This window comes from Melanaphis sacchari, unplaced genomic scaffold (assembly GCF_002803265.2).
Source record: "Melanaphis sacchari strain LSU unplaced genomic scaffold, SCAv2.0 Contig28_pilon_pilon, whole genome shotgun sequence".
Taxonomy (NCBI): Eukaryota; Metazoa; Arthropoda; class Insecta; order Hemiptera; family Aphididae; genus Melanaphis; species Melanaphis sacchari.
Window position 1 is genome coordinate 782,671 of NW_020271162.1, and position 17,069 is coordinate 799,739.

Below are 17,069 nucleotides of genomic sequence, written 5' to 3' on the forward strand. Positions count from 1 at the left end.
AAAAATAAATAATAATTTCAATGAATATGTTTAAAACAAAAATAATTTAAAATTTACAAAAAACAAATATTCTTAAGACCACAATTATGGACATTATTGAATATTAATATGTTTTTTTTTTTTTTTAATTCATTGCTGTAAATTTAGTCGGCAAAATGCCGAATGTCAAATTTAACAAAAAGATAAATAAGTACATATTTTTTAGACCGTACAAATCTGCTATTATTTTTTCGATAATCGTTTATAATATAATAAAAACACGTATTCTCGTTTCATTATAAGAATATAACGTTCAGTAAATGTTACTGTAATAACTCTAAAATCAATTAGCAAAAACTACACAATTTAGACATAAAACCGTTTTTACATCTAAACGATGGAGCGATTAAAATAAATTTAATGTTTTTCCAGTAAAAATAACTAAACTCGGCGTAATAAATCGTGAAACGATAACATGTGTTGTTCAGAACTATTCCATGTCAAAATAAATGACATGTTGTCAAGAAGCCGAACAAAAATAGCAACAGGTAAAAAAATAAATTTGGAATTTACAAAACAAGACTCGGTAAGACTTGTTTGGAAGGAATGGCAGATAAAACAAGTGCCTACTACAATAATGAATTAAAAATAATTACTCTACATAAAAACCACAATTGAGCTAAATTTGTATTGAACTAAAATTTATGTTTGTCTAAAATATTATATCGTTAACTTGTTATTCTGCGTTGATAAGAGTGTTTTGAATATCTATTTTCCCAACGGAGTTCAACAAAGTGACTAATAGTTTCTATTATTTTTATATAACTTCTAGTTAAATATTTTGATATATTCACCAAGCTTTCCTTATTTTTTAGTACTAGACAAATTTAACTAAATTTTGAAATGGCCAAAACAACTAATAAATAAATAATAATAAAAAAAAAAAACATTTTAACAAAAAAAAAAGAATATAGCTCAGAGCGTTGGGGAATAAGAAGAGGTGTTACCTACTATATTTTATCGATTTTGGTTGGTTTAATATGTTGTTTATTTGTGCGAGAAATGTTGATAGGAGTCATCAGGTGACGCCGCTGTCGATGGATGTTCTTCAGATGGAATCGGAACCGTGTGAATTATGTTTGGTGCGGTGCTTGTGTAGTACGGATAACCTGGGTGTGGGCCGGCCACGTACTAAAACATGGATACTTGATTAAAAAAAAAAGAGGCGAAAATGAGCAGTTCTTATAATAATATACGAAAACGATATTTTATTACATTATCAAGAGATTCTTATTACGATTAAGAACGATTGCCGTCAATTTCAGCTAGCAAAACCCTCAATAAATAATGTAAATATAAGTCGTTAAATCACTGCATCTGATGCTATGCATTGCGTGTATATGTATGTAAGATAGTTTACTTAACAGTAAATTGGGTATATACATTAATAAACACTCCTACAAATCACTATTTACAGAAAAAAAAATATCATGATCGTTTATAATCGCTAAGAATCTACAAGAGTAATGAAATGCCATTAAAGTATAGACTTACCGATCCGTTTCCGATCTGTAAAGCAGACATATGTGTGGCGAGTTGCGGTATAACTGAACCGTATTGAACGGATCCAGGATCAGCTTGCTGAATCATCTGACAACATACAGGAGTCTTAAACAAAACATTTATATTTTAAATTAATACGTGTACCCCGTTTTAGTGTGAACAGTGTAGCGCTTTAAATACAAAAAACTTTTAAAGAGCTTATTTAAAATATATGTCCAAGAATTGGCCAGAACCGAAATCGTTTAGCGATATATCTAGTCAATGATCGGAATGCGGTGCAGATTAAGTAAATCTTTAGTTTTTAAAGAAAATAAAACTAATGTAGGTCGAAGAAAAAACATATAATTTCTCTGATATTTGAATTACGATATTACATACTTAATAAAATGAAAACGGTTTCAGTAAGTAGATTGGCGAAACGCTAAAAAGTATGCTTAAATAAAATAAATATTTTTTTATTCAAACGCAGCAAGAAACCCAAATAACGTACGTATAATGATATTTATGAATAATAATATTTATAATTGTTGATCACGATCGTTTTATTTTAATGGTTTATACATGAACCTATTTGAATACTTCATAAACCGTGTAAGTATTGAATAATGTTCTATTATTCTTATATTAAATCATAAGATTTTAATAAACTAAATTCTAATCGACTGGTTCAAGTGATTCTTTCGGTTATAAAAATACATGTCGATCATCGACATAACTCGTGTAAGTGGTTCGTTGATGACACGTGACTTGAACGATGACATGTATTCGATTCCAAATCAGGAATGGAATGATGAGGAATATGATCCCTGAGCCACAACTTTTCAAGGGCCTCGGTTTTTTCCATATGATATAGCATAAACTATAGCTATATAAGAATTAAGAATATTGAGTGATATACTGATATTATGATTGAAACCTATACATTTGTTTCTGATTATATTTTTTTTATTTATAACATCCTTATGTTTCCAACCACTGGCACGACTAAAACACTTAACTGAATAAGATATTAAAAACAAAAACATTTAAAATTTCATCTTTGCATACGATAAAGATGTAAATAGTTTTATCTGTAATAAAACAGTGTGGTTTCAAGAGTGCTTGACTTAACGCAGCCCATTTATAGTTGATATACCTACACTGTAATTTGAGTACAACGGATCTGGAAAAAATGAAAATAACTGTGTTTCCTCGCCGGGACTTTGCTTTAAAAATATACTCAACTATTATTGTGAGTACAAGTCGTCAAGTAAAAATGGCGTATTCATAATTTGGTAGAATAAAAAATAAATTTAGAATATATAGTATACAAGAAAATATAACTGCAACTATGGTATTGGCATAATATGAAAATGACGGTTTGCAAATAATAAACCAACAACCCGACAAAATGATAACCCGATTTGTAAAATTAAGAGGAAATTTCAATGCATTTTCAAGACGTAATTAACTTAACTATACCATAGAAATATCGACTAGGTAATAAAAATATAATCGATCTTATTCTCGTTGAAAAGCCTGGCCTTTAGGGGACGACGCCTCTAAACATGTCTCTTAAGCTCGGAGCTTATTATCGCTGGGTGTGCCCGGAATAACGTACAAATTGCATAATGATCGTGGGCGGATCGTGACGGCGGAAACACGAAAAACGATACGGTCAACACAGGTAAGGTGTAAATGAAGTTAGGTTAGGTAAGGTATATGTGGCGCATACGTCTATCTGAGCCAGGTGATGTGGCGGAGCGGGCTGCATCACGTATTGAGGCAGCCACGTGGATGCCGGGATCGAGTATCCGTGGGCAGGCAACGCCTGCGTGGTGTAGTGCCGGCCGACGTACTGCGCAAGGGCGGTGGCCGGTATGACGTGCGAGCCGGCTGAGCCGGCCAGACCGTTGTGGGTCGCTTCGTATCCGACGTGTGAGCCCTGCAACATATAGTGCTGTACCGGAAATCGCATACATCCGCCGTTCTGTCACACAACAACAACAACAACAACAACGAATAGAGTTTTATTATAATATATAATAGTATGCAACAACAACAACAACAACAACAAAAATCATAAATAAGTATAATGGTCATACAACAATTATAAATAAGTATAATGGTCATAAGTTTGAACCCGGATGTCAATGCACTTTTTGGTGTCTTATGAATGCGGTTTGATTTTTTCATATTTAATTGTCTTAAGACGCGATAAAAAAATAAAAATACGACAACGCACATAATATAATGGCTAAATATTAAACTGTGATGTTTATTTGATTAAACTTTAAAATTATTCCAATCTACAGGTAAAATAAAAATCACATAAAACGAAAATTAAAAATAAATAAATAATAAATGAATAAATTAAAGCAATTATTTTTCACTAATAAAAATGTTAAGTACAAAAAAATGATAAACATTTTTATGGTATTGGAAGATATTTTAAACTAGAAAATAAACGTACATAAATATGTTAAAAAAAAGTTATTAACATCTGAGCCTTGATAATAAATAAATGATACAATAGAATTAGATGTACTTTTTACAATTTAAACGAACAAAGCTCATCAAACATAATATTATTATGTAAATATGGGTGGTAAATGAAAGCTCCGTTCTTTAGAGTACGTAATATCATGCATAACCAATTTTCAAGAGACAGTATTTTTATGAAAAATTAACGTTAACGCTATTGGTTAATGTATGATCACTAAATTTAACTTACAACAATTATTTGAAAAAAAAAGCTGTTTAAAAACGATTTATATTTAAATTAAAGAATATTATGAATATATATAGCTACTATAATTTTGAATCTACAAAGTAGTTTTTTATAATTTTATAAATTGATGCATTGTTTTATATGATATTGAATAATAAAAACAAAAACATTTATTAACACTGCAGTTGTATTACTCAATATAACATATATATATATATATATATATATATATATATGTTTTTAATCGTTTTAAAATTATTCATGGAAATATTATTTATTTATTTTACTAATATACGGAGAGATTATATAGTATCAAACAGATTGATCCAAAACTATCTATTTGTTATTAACTGTTTTCAACAGATAAGTTTTGTTTTTTAGGCATATTAAATAAAATGTTGTATCTATGTATACTTAAACTTAACGTTATATTTTTTCAACGCTGTAAGTAGACTATTATTTTTTTCGTTTGATACATCATAAAACATGACCCGAAATATATGAAAGTAAATCTGAATTGTTTATCGGTCATGTACAGGTTAAATAATTTCTTGATATCTTTTAGGTAATACAAAACATACTAAAATAATTACATGCATCCATAAATAGTCTATTTTTAGGTATATATATATATATATATTAATTAAAGTTATTGAGGTAGACAAACTAACTCGTCCCAACAATATTTCTTAAGAAAAATATATTTATATGTCTTAATAAATTATTTATTGTATGTGTCGTACGAAAAGTTTGTATACGACGTAAGTACCATTTAATTAAGTTCCAAACATTAAATTAAGTACTATGAATACTTTTGGGTTATCGAAAATGAAATTGTTATATTTGTAAAATGTTGAAAAATTATTTTATATTTGACGATTTATTGAGTTAGAAATGAAATATAGGACATTAAAATTGTATATTTAATCAGAATACACCTTAAAATGTGTAAGATCCTAAAAAATTCTGTATAAATGGTAAGATCATAAAATATGAAAATCGTATACGTGTATTTGATCGTTAAACTTATATTACTATGAACACATTTCTGCATCAAAAAAATAAACTAGCTAGCTATTTTTTTTTTATAAAAAACACTAAAATTATGTAAAAAGATATAAATATTTGCCTGATTACATAAAATATATAAACTAATAACTTTTGTTTTTTTTTTTTACTGACTTTACCTCGTAAATTTAATTGTTAGTTCCTAATTTATCTATATTTAAACAAAATCATTAATTAGAATTATTTTTCAATTTTAAGTTGTTTTGTATTGAAATTTATTTCTGAAGTAAAATTGCAAGTTACAGAAATAAGCACAATTAGATAGGTATATCGTTTATGTATGATTAAAGTTTTAAATTTTAATTGACCATTTTCAAATTATTATCTATTAAAAATGGAACATTATAAAACTGTAGTTAATCGTTTACTTTGAGTTACTTAAAATGTATAATGTATATTATTTAAATTTTCGTCCAATATATTTAACTATAATATCTAAGATTCATCATTAATAGAGTGAAGAACTTATAATGTTAATGTAAAAATAGGGTAAACAATATATATATATATATATATTATTTATTTAATAAATAAAAAATAGATTTATTTAATTTTAAGGATTTAATTTATATAATTCTATTGTATCATCTATTCTACGAAGAAATTAAATTTATAAAAACGAACTAATGACGATTCTATTATCTACAACTTATATATAATATAACTACGTATGGTTTTCTAAGTTAAAATTTATCTAAATGAATAATGTGTGTGTTAAACACGTAGTATATAGTTCAAAACGTACCTCCGATTCTCTCCACAAACGAGAGTCTGATCTATAGCTAGTGTTTCTCTTCTTTTGACCACTATCAGCGAATTTGACTAGCAACGGTTCTTTAGATCCTGGTAATGGATTGCCGTTGAACATTTGAATGATTTGTTCACATTTTTCCTTGGAGTCCATTCTGAAAATAGTTAGATAATAAAAATATTAAAATAATTTTGGCGAGAGAATATTTATATTTGTATAAAATAACTATATTTTAATTTACCTAGCAAATCCGACTCCTTTACTGACCATATTTGTATCACGCAAAATTCTAGTTGATACTACCTGACCAAATTTCGATAGTAGCGTATCCAAATCATTCTCTTTGAAATTCGGTGGCAAGTTAGCTATATACAAGTTGGTAGGATCTTGTTCTTGCTGCTAATAAAATTAAACCATAAAATTATTTTAAAAAAAAATTATTATTTTTCAAATGATGTAAAAACAGCCAAACAGTAACAAAATAAATTTAATATTGATTATTATGATAATTTTCTTTCTCTCAAATTAATAGTGATCACACGCATAGGCTTCTCTGTGCGTGCGTGTACAAGTTAATATTTTGTTTCCTCTATACCCAGATAAAAAATGGATTCTCGATACATATACTTATTATTATATATAAGAGGAAGAACGTCAAATGTATAACAATATATTTATTATGAATTACTTTAGAAAAATAAACCATAAGATGTACACACTACACACATAGCAATAATAGTATAAGATATATCGAAAGCAAACACACTTAATCGTTGCTAAAATATTAAAACACAGAAAAAAAACTATGCTCAAACACAAGAAGACGGACAATAGAAATAAGTCAACAATGATTGGTCGTCTGTGGACGCGAATTGTGTCATTGCGGTTTCGTATATAAGATAGTATATGTTATACGATATAGGAAAACAAACCGATGAACGCAGAGCAAACATTTTTGTACATCGTCTTATAACAGAGCGTATAACAATTGTTCTGACGTTTTTAGACGTGTAATTATACACATTATGTAGCACGCCAATAAGTTTTATAATCCCGTAGCCATTAGTCAAACACAATCGCAAAGACAATATTATCATTAAGCGGTACGTTCAGAAAACGGAAGCGAACGCATTGACAATAAAACAGAGGCACAGGCAGGGAAGCAGCCCGAAAGATTGTAAACCGCGGTTTAAATGTCTACTCGTACATCGCGATGGTATTAACGACGTCTATAAGTAGATTTAGAGTTTCAAAATTACTCGAGAGGTTTTGAAACTATTGATTTTTAAACCGAGTTCGCTGTTTTCTTTATTCTCCTTTGCCTGCGTTGCCAACTCACAGCGTTTTGTGATTCTAACAAAAGGCAGCTTAGAGAGTTTGATATCTGAAAATATTGCGAATAATGTATATTATATGACCCACGACAAGAGCCGTCTTGTGAGACCGACGAGATTACAAGAAGCAATAACATAGCGTACGTATTTGTTTTGAACGAAAATTAACTCTAATGTATTGCATTCTTAATTCGTTCAGCCAATCGAATTAAATTTAACTATTAACTGTTTGGATTTGCGTGTTTCAACAAATACGTTCAAAGCAAATGGTTTTATTAAGTCGATTAAGACGGTTACGAGATTAAGGAACAAATTTCAAGAGAATTCGTACCAAATAAATTAATTTATCATAGAATATATAAATACGTTTAGAGTTGAAAACATTTGTTAAGTACACAATCAATATTATAGAACTCTAAAAACCCACTTAAAAGCTAAGTCAATGGTTCATTGTTTATCGATAAGTATATAAATAAGTTACCACAGGGGCGTTTAGTAGATCTTTTAGAAGAAATAAATAGAAAAATCGATGTAAAAGTTTACTATGGGGCCATAACCTTTACCACTACCATAATAGTAATAGAATAAATATATTAAGTTTCAATAAAAACTATTTTTACTAGGTATATGCGTCAAAAAAAAAAAAAAAAAATTAAATAAATAAATTTTAAAAAAAATGAATTTTCATTTATAAAAGTAAGTTTATTAATTTTTCTTTAAGATAACCGGTAAGCATTGAATAACTACATAATTATTAAATATTTTATAGCTATTTTGGGTAATATTGGTACGATTAATTCATATTTTTAGAACGAAAATGATGGTTGTAATGTCTTACCTAGTGAAAGTAAAATATAAAGAAGAAAAAGCAGAACAAATTAAAAATGATTTATAAATATTATCGCATAAAATACCAATTATTTATACCACTTATAGTACATACGGAGCATATAAATTGAAAAACACTTCATTATTATACTTTGATTACGTCAATACATTTTTAATTAATTTGATTATAAAAACAGTAGATCCTTATAAAATAATTGCCAACTAATGTATTAAAACAGCTTAAAGTGTTTGCAAATGTGACAAGTAACAAAATTAAGAAAAAAAACCTTTTCAGTTACATCATAAATTGCTACCATCTGGTTAAATTCGTTTAGATCAATACTTCGGAGTAACCTTCAATGACAGTAATTATGATAAAAAATAAGTATAAAAAAACATCGTAGAACGTAATAATTTGAATTTTACGACAATAGTCGACATGTTATTAGAAACATTACAAGTTTAACACGAATATATCTTTCACTGCAAAATTTAACCTAAGTTAAACAAAAAAATTAGATACCAATTTTTAAGAAGAAAAACTAAGTTAAATTTTATAATAGGAGTATGACTTTAATCAATTTAAATTGTACTTGGTGTAAAATTATGTTATTATGTTTTACACGTGTATATATATATATTTTTTTTTTTGTCGGTTGTAAAGCAGTTTATTTTTTCACATTGAAAGAGGCAAATTAAAATTAATAATTTGTCAACAAAATGGTTCTCGTAATTTCTGTTATTTTTGAAACTATATAGATAATAGGTAGTTGAATAATTTAAAATAAACGTCCTGTAATAATGGGTTTTTAATGTATATCTATTATGATATAATATAAATGTTTTTTTCAATACCACGAAAATTTAAAAAAATCACATTTAACACAAATTAAGAGACTAAAACATAATCGTTATGTTAAACTACTTAGAAATAAGTATCTATACTTAATACTATTATACAAAAAATATGAAACGCATCTGCCGCCATAATAAATTACAGGCTGTTGGCGGATTGAATATAATAAATAATGGTTTCGCTTTTGTTTTATCATAAAAATTCGTCGATAAATATTGTATATTATATTTTTTCTCAACAACGTCCTAATGCATGACGGTTTTACAATAATCGATTTTTTGTGTACTCGTATCTCTATAGTGATAATACACATGATATAGATACAGGTAATAAGAAAAATACACTTGTGAGTCATCCACTTAAATGACAAACGCTACTTAAGATATTTGAATCGAAAATAAACCTAATATATGAATGGTAAAGAAATAGATACCTAGCTAGATAAATACGAGATGACTCAAAATTGATCGATCAACAACGATAAAATTCAGCAGTAGCGTCCGACAGACACACCTCGTAAAAACCCAGCGATAATATGAAATAAAAATATCGAATAAACGCAATTGCGTTGGCAGGGCTATGTCCCGCACCTACACCCTGCGTTTGTATGGGTTATCTGTATGCAATCACCGTACGCTGTTAAAATGTATAGAAGCGTACACTAAATACACTGAAAACCACTTAGGAACACATTGTTCGAAACACAAATCAAAGAATAAATATTTAATACATATACTTATATATATATATATATATATATATATATAGGTATACGGACGCGTTGAAAATGAGGTATGATATTATTTTTTGTGAAACCAACCACCCCACTACTGAAGGTAGGTGCGTATCAACACCAATTTATTATTATCATTGTGTCATACATATAAAACACATATAACGTTCTAAATATAGGGAGGTACGCCCGCCCTAATAAAAAATAATAAGCCGAAAATGTTTCATTTTTTTTCTGTTATTTCATAACGCCTAACTTAATATACGAGTATAATGGTATACATGAAAAAAAACACACGCACAGACACAAGCATGGACACTGCAGATTTAAGTTCACACGACTGTAATAGTAATAATAATAATAATACAGATAAACAGCTGATACAACGTATACATTCACATGTGGTTAAATGTATGTAACGATTTAGCAGCACGACAATATTATTTATTATCGTTGTGAGATAAAAACGTAAAACGAAAAACATATTACATTATAACTAGTATACTGTTTGACAGCGACAGAGTTTTTAACAATAATAAGTGTATAATATAATATGGTATAAATAATATCCATGCAACAAACGTACAGTGGCCGCTCTACGTTGAACTGGAATACCCACTTTAGCCATTTGGGCTTGGACACCTTTTGCTTGCAGACCTTTGACCGCGGCGTCAGCGCAAGAGCCCGACTCGAAGTCTACAAATCCATAACCTATATCAGACGCAAAAACACACAAAAGAATAGCGTTAATGTCAAATGGTCGCTAGACTTTAAGAGGCTGTTTTTGACGACAGAACGACGTCTGTAGTAAAAAAAAAAACCGAGTTATTTAATTAATAATATAGGTAACGCCGAGAATTTTCTCCTTTTTCTTTTTCTTCGCCCTTCGCTTCTAACTATATGAGGTCAGACACCCTTGTCCATACCTCTATATTTCTCTGTGTTCTGTCCTCCGCCTCTTCTTTACTCACACCAGCTATTTTCGTACTATCTTTTAATCGAATGATTTATTTATCTCTCCTCCAGTTTTACTCTCTCTCTCTCTCTCTCTCTTGCTTTTTACATTTATTTCCATGGTTAGGTTAGGTGGCTCACTACTACCCAGTCACCTTTACTAATAACATGGCCAAACCATCTCGATAGATTTATCCTTATCCTGTTTACAACTGCAGGCACCACTTCTACACTACATCTAATTAATTGATTTCTTACTCTGCATTCCCAAGTATCTCTATCATCGTTCTCTGTTCTGTTTTATTATTTTCTGCGCAGCCATTCAATCTATATAATATAACTAGCCTCACAGCTACTTAATAAAATCTACCTTTTTATCTCATCATATCAAAAATCTGAAGTTCCTCTCCACTTAGTCTATCCACAGATAATCCTATTTAATCCTCAAAATCACTATTATCTTGTAACATCGATTTTAAGTACTTATGTAATAATTATCACATGTACTATATCATGCCCCATCTACATCGTATACTTAACCTAACCTGACTTAACCCATTAATTTTTTGATTACTTTCTTTAAAATTATAAACAACTGTCTCTGTGTTACTCCTCTTATCCTTAAATCCTTTTTCTCGAGGTAATGCTAAAAATAATAATATAATACAATACGTCGCTCGTACACTTGTTAGTGTTCTTGTCCAATATCGCTTTAGTTGAAACTATGTTGCCGTATCTAAAATTAAAAAAAAAACTTATTTTAGATAAAATTCTAATGAATTAATGTTTAAGTTTAAGCGCATAAAAATTGGGTAGCATAATATTATATATTATAATGGCATGTGTACAGCAGACAAAGCGTATTGAAATATACGCAAATACACAATCAAGACGCGCTGCGAGCACGCAATGCAGATCCGGTGGGCGGATAAAACAGGCCATATTGTCGCTTGGGACTGACTATACTAAATCAAGAATTTGTGCGCAATTGATTATATTTTAATATTTCATACATAGCTTGTCATCAAATGATGAAAATAAAATAATATAAATAATAATGAATAGAAAACGTTGATAAAATATTGATTTAAAAAGTATACACGGGTAAGTGGTTTAGGTAAGAGAATTCCAATATAAAGTTTTAAAAACCGAGCGAGGATTACATCCACAAAAGCAATCCTTATAAGACGACAAAAAGTTTGAATAAATCAAAGTCTTACAAATATATCCTTTATACGCAGAACTTGAAACTACATTTAATTCACAGCTGATATATACATAAAATCAGGTTGAATATGCGTATAACATGCATATATTTATATTTAAAAATAAATTGACGGTATTACCACAGAAGAATATCATAAAAAAAAATGTTGAAATGAATAAAGTAGGTCGTCGTAGTGGTAACGAAAATTAAAGTACTAACCGATTAAAATAAGTTTTTTATTCATCTCTTTTAAAAGCTTTGTTATGTGCATGATTACTTTTGTGGTTGGAAATATTTGATTTAATATTATATATTATTATATTGGCTGTTATAGGTTTATTGATTTCTTAAATAAGATTTTGCTTTTATTTAAAAAAGTACTTTTTACAAGGAATTAAAACTAAATATTTTTTAATCAAAACTAAATAAACATATAGTAATAAAGTGTGGTAGCTCTTTTTTTACGGTTAAACTGATTATTTTGACTTATTATAAAGCATAATATATGTATTTTAAAATGAATCGATATTTTTACATACATATTATAGTATATATTACCATTTTTATTTTTTTCATTAAATTAATTAAATACTCTAAATATATATTGCATAACCTAATAACTTGTTTTAGTAAGAGGATTTCTTTACAAAATCATTAATTTTGTATCGTAATTATTTAAATAAGAAAAATAGATAAGTGGAATTATAATATATAATAGAAAATAATTCTCTTTTACAAATAAGTTAGTTTTAAATTGAATTATTAAATATTATAAATACTACTTTATAACTTGAGAGTATGAACTATTTATTATGTATTATAATTATTTATTTTCGACATTGATTTATGTTTAGCTAAAGTCAAGAGATAACAATATAGCAATATAGTATAAGCGGATTTCAATGAAATTCAATATGTAGAAGGTTAAACAAAATATAGTATGAAATTGCGTAAAATACAAAAGATTAAAACACATACATAATAATATAATATACAAGATAATAATATATCGACTTGAGCAGAAACGTTAGAAAATATTTTAAAAATTGTAACATTGTGCCTTCTTAACTTACATAATACCCGTGAACTTTATTAATAAAAATAAAATGTACACAATGTACACATTAGACACATACACACACATATAATATCATACTTACTTATACACTGTTTTATTTTAAAGTATAAGTAATTTGTAATGGTGAATGTTATTGTGTAACTTAAAATGAAAAGCTTTAGAATTAACATTTAAAAAACCTTATTATTTTTTTCTTAAATAATAAATTTCATCGCAATTTGAACTTTAAATGTCTTTTAACTTTTTGTTTAGGTTCACATTTTCTTACTTATATAATATTGTATTTAAATAATGAACTTTTTGAATATTTTTTAAGATAGTTTATTTTTTTTTCTGATTAAAATTGTACTGAAAATTAAAATGTTATACGTCACTAAAAGATTTTTCAAACTTCGAGTCTACATAATACAAATCAATCAGTTTTACAATGATGTTCTCTAAATTTTTTTTTTCAGGAGAATTATACTAGCAACATTTGATAAATAAATGTCAATTGCTAATAAATATAACGGCAGTTTTTAGTACAACATCATAATTTGTTTTTGGGTAAGTTGGGTTAGTGTGTGTCTACAGAACTGGTAGATAATTCGGTATTCTAACTAAAAAAAAAATGTCATCTTGGTAATCCTCTATACCAGCCCATAAATTCGTGCTTACCAAATTTTATAGAAATGTAGATAATTATTATATTGAGTATATTATAATTTATATAATCATCGCGTAACGCACTGTACACGCGCAGGTCGATATAACTTCAATAAGATTATTATTTATTTTACTCACTGCGAACACATGGTGATCAAATCCTTGTCCATTGTGTTTTGATTCAATCCGCGTATGTAAAGGTTGGTCTTGGATAACTGCTGTGCCGGTGGGGCTGATTGACATTCTGACGATGGCGAACTAGTGGTTGGCTGGTTAGACGATTGCAACGAAGCTCCGCCGTTGGTGTTGGAGCTAGAGCTGCTGTTATTAGTGTTAGCCGGTGAAGAGGCCGTAGGTATCCTGTTGTTGCTGTTGGTGTACTATATAAGAAAAAATAAAAATAAATGCAATATTAATTTATAATTAATCTATCGCACAAGAATCTCAAATTTGAAAACTATCAAAATACATATACATTATACATAGGTATCAGCTATTATTCAATTTTTTTTTAAAACCACCGAAACGCGTAAGTAGATTATTGTAATAATAACTTGTATATGTGTTTAATCAGATATTTTTTAGTTTTTTAAAATTCCAAAAATGTAATATTACAAGGTTGACGCAGTAATATTATAATCACTATAAGTCCACACCCTAAATAATATTGTCTTTGTGATTATTGACAGTAATAATTGGGTCTTTTCAATCAAAATTGAAACTTAGCTGACATAGTATGATGTACGATTAGCGATGTAATCTTGTCATCTCAGTAAATTTTACGGCTAAAAGTAAATTCGAGTGACCTTTTCATTTTAAATGTTTTTACAAGCATATAATAACTATTATTCAAAAATAATTATGTATATATTGCACAGCATTTATGCTTTATAAAAGTTTTTTTTTAGATGGCAAGAAACGTGTATTAGCGTAGAAACACTATTTAAAAATTAAAAAAATACACCTAAAAATGTTTATAAAAAGTGTATACATTAACTCGTTTTACGTAAATTCCACACAATCCACACTTACCTATATATAATATTACGCTATAGATATAATATAATCTGACATGTTATTTCCTATGCGCGTACGTATATAATACAATTTCTCATTACATTGTCATCATTACGTGGCATTGAAACGACGACGAACGAAAATGTCTGACGATTGAAACGAAACGCGTAGTGAGTAAGTATACTCACTACAGCAAAAGAAAAATCTGTTCAATTCGTTCATCCATTTTTGAAGCACCTGGGTACCTATTGTACGTCATAATATACGGTATAATATAACACATCCTGCACACAAATTTTTACAATATCTATACGCTTTTCATACTGCGCAGTGTTTTCCGTTTGTCCGAAGCCGCTTGTAAAATAAAACATTAACACACACGCACGCGCGCACGCAAACACACGCACACAATACATAGTAGATATATTATAATATAGTGTGTCACATATCGACACGTAGAACGGAAACCAAAATGGGTTAAATTTTCTTTTGAAACTCAGCGACCTGCAATTACGTAGTGAATATATACAACGTACCTACGCATATTATGCATAATACCAACTTTATATAGTATATGTAGTTCAAATGTTCAATGCATTATTGTGCAAGGTCGACGAGAAACCATTAATACTGCATGCTATTATACTTATATATGCATGACGTATACCTTATCGCTAGGTTTACATAGGTTTTTATTGCGTGTTTCGTCTTATTTGTTTTTATTTTTGTTTTTTTTTCCTCCCTTTATTGATTTTATGTACTTGTATAATATTATATGTCGCACGATATCGCGTACCTACAGGATTTTCGTCGACTCACTCGATAAGATTAGATTTTTTCCAGAGTCCGAGAAACGCACGTTCATGCACGCGCTCATCGAACAATCGTCGGACCGCAATGACAACAATATAAAGAAAACCGATAAAAGTCAACCATAATCGTCCATCCCAACAGTTTATAGTGTTTGTACATCATATTATTACGAAAACTACTTATACGATGATAATATTATTATTGCTTTACCATTTACCAATATTAAGTATATTGTTCTAATGAGCCCCAATGCGCACTTCGGATGCAAATCGTGTTCAATAATAATTGTATTGTAGGTGGATTGCGGGAATCCTACAACTACTCCATAACAACTAATAGTTGCTACGAATTATAATTACCAGCAGCGATCGCGGGTCGTCAGCCTGGTTGCGATAAGAACGAAATCGGACAAAATATTGCATTATAATGATAATAATAATTATATCAAATAATATGCATAACGTATGTGAAATATTATCAACATTTACACACCACACATAAATGATAAATATACATAAGCTGATTCACTGATTTATTTAAATTGTGGTTTAAGGGAATTTTACAACATATATTTTTAGATACTTGACATGTTCATACCATTTGAAAAGCGTTTTCCAAGGTTTTAAAGATTTATCCTCTCGAATAAGAACCGTTTAATTTCCGTAAATTTTGAATCAGATGGCTTTTTTGAAAAGTTTGACGTATTTAATCAAAATTCAAACCATTAGATTTTTAATATAAAAAAATATAATCATCTACAAAAAATGTGTGATGATAAATACTTAAAAAAATCAAAATTCGAGTCCTAACAAATTTATTGTAGAAAAAAAAACAGCAGCAAACGATATTGGTGAATCACTCTGTACCCATGTATAGTGTACACGTACACGCCTTCAAATAATGAAAAGTACACAATTGGCGATAACGCGACAATGTAATAACACACAAACAATGTAATTATACTATCGTACATATTTTATATACGCTATATTATAGTCGGTTACGAGGCATGCATGATTTATTATTTACAACAAATGCAATGTCGGCCGCAAAGTTCGTCCGTCGGGATGGAAGTCGTAAAACGTGTGGCTTAGTACACAGCCGATTGTAATATAGTACACTGAAACTGCACAAGCCGCGAAACGAAAGCACCTCTACAGTGTATAATAATAATAATAATAATTATTATTATTATTATTATTATATTATACACAACCTACAAAGACGACGACGAATGGGTAACAGATAATTATATTAAATCATAATATATTTATACTTACAGTTTGAAATTTTTATCACAAATTAAACATTTTCTTGTTAAGTTAGACTGGTTAGAGTGTTAATGACATATTTAAAATTCCTTAAAAGTCTGTATAATAATAACTTAACATCAACAAATTATATTTTCACTATTTTTTACAGATGTGTATAGACGTATAGTTATAGTTTTTAAGTTTTCTAAATTGTTTAATGAAAACATCCATTTTTAATTTTACATTGTGAAATATAATATTTTACTGAGAATAAAAATTA

The 17,069-nt window shown here is 28.6% G+C and overlaps 1 protein-coding gene across 9 annotated transcripts in view; it reads right to left on the reverse strand.

Annotated features, from left to right (window-relative positions):
• Nucleotides 1–884: 884 nt before the first annotated feature.
• LOC112595583 (protein alan shepard) overlaps nt 885–17,069 on the reverse strand; it is a 117,419-nt gene continuing 101,234 nt past the window's right edge. For 4 of the 9 annotated variants that reach the window (XM_025340836.1, XM_025340834.1, XM_025340835.1 and 1 more), the window contains 8 exons: nt 13,845–14,086; nt 11,460–11,512; nt 10,409–10,533; nt 6,313–6,470; nt 6,066–6,225; nt 3,257–3,511; nt 1,534–1,647; nt 885–1,170 (listed from right to left, as the gene is read on the reverse strand). In XM_025340836.1, coding sequence (XP_025196621.1) covers nt 1,027–1,170; nt 1,534–1,647; nt 3,257–3,511; nt 6,066–6,225; nt 6,313–6,470; nt 10,409–10,533; nt 11,460–11,512; nt 13,845–14,086 — 1,251 coding nt within the window. In that variant the 3' untranslated portion in view covers nt 885–1,026. Of the gene's footprint in view, nt 1,185–1,533; nt 1,648–3,256; nt 3,512–6,065; nt 6,226–6,312; nt 6,471–10,408; nt 10,534–11,459; nt 11,513–13,844; nt 14,087–17,069 lie in introns of all 9 variants that reach the window. The other 5 variants (XM_025340840.1, XM_025340837.1, XM_025340839.1 and 2 more) reach the window with 5 other exon arrangements.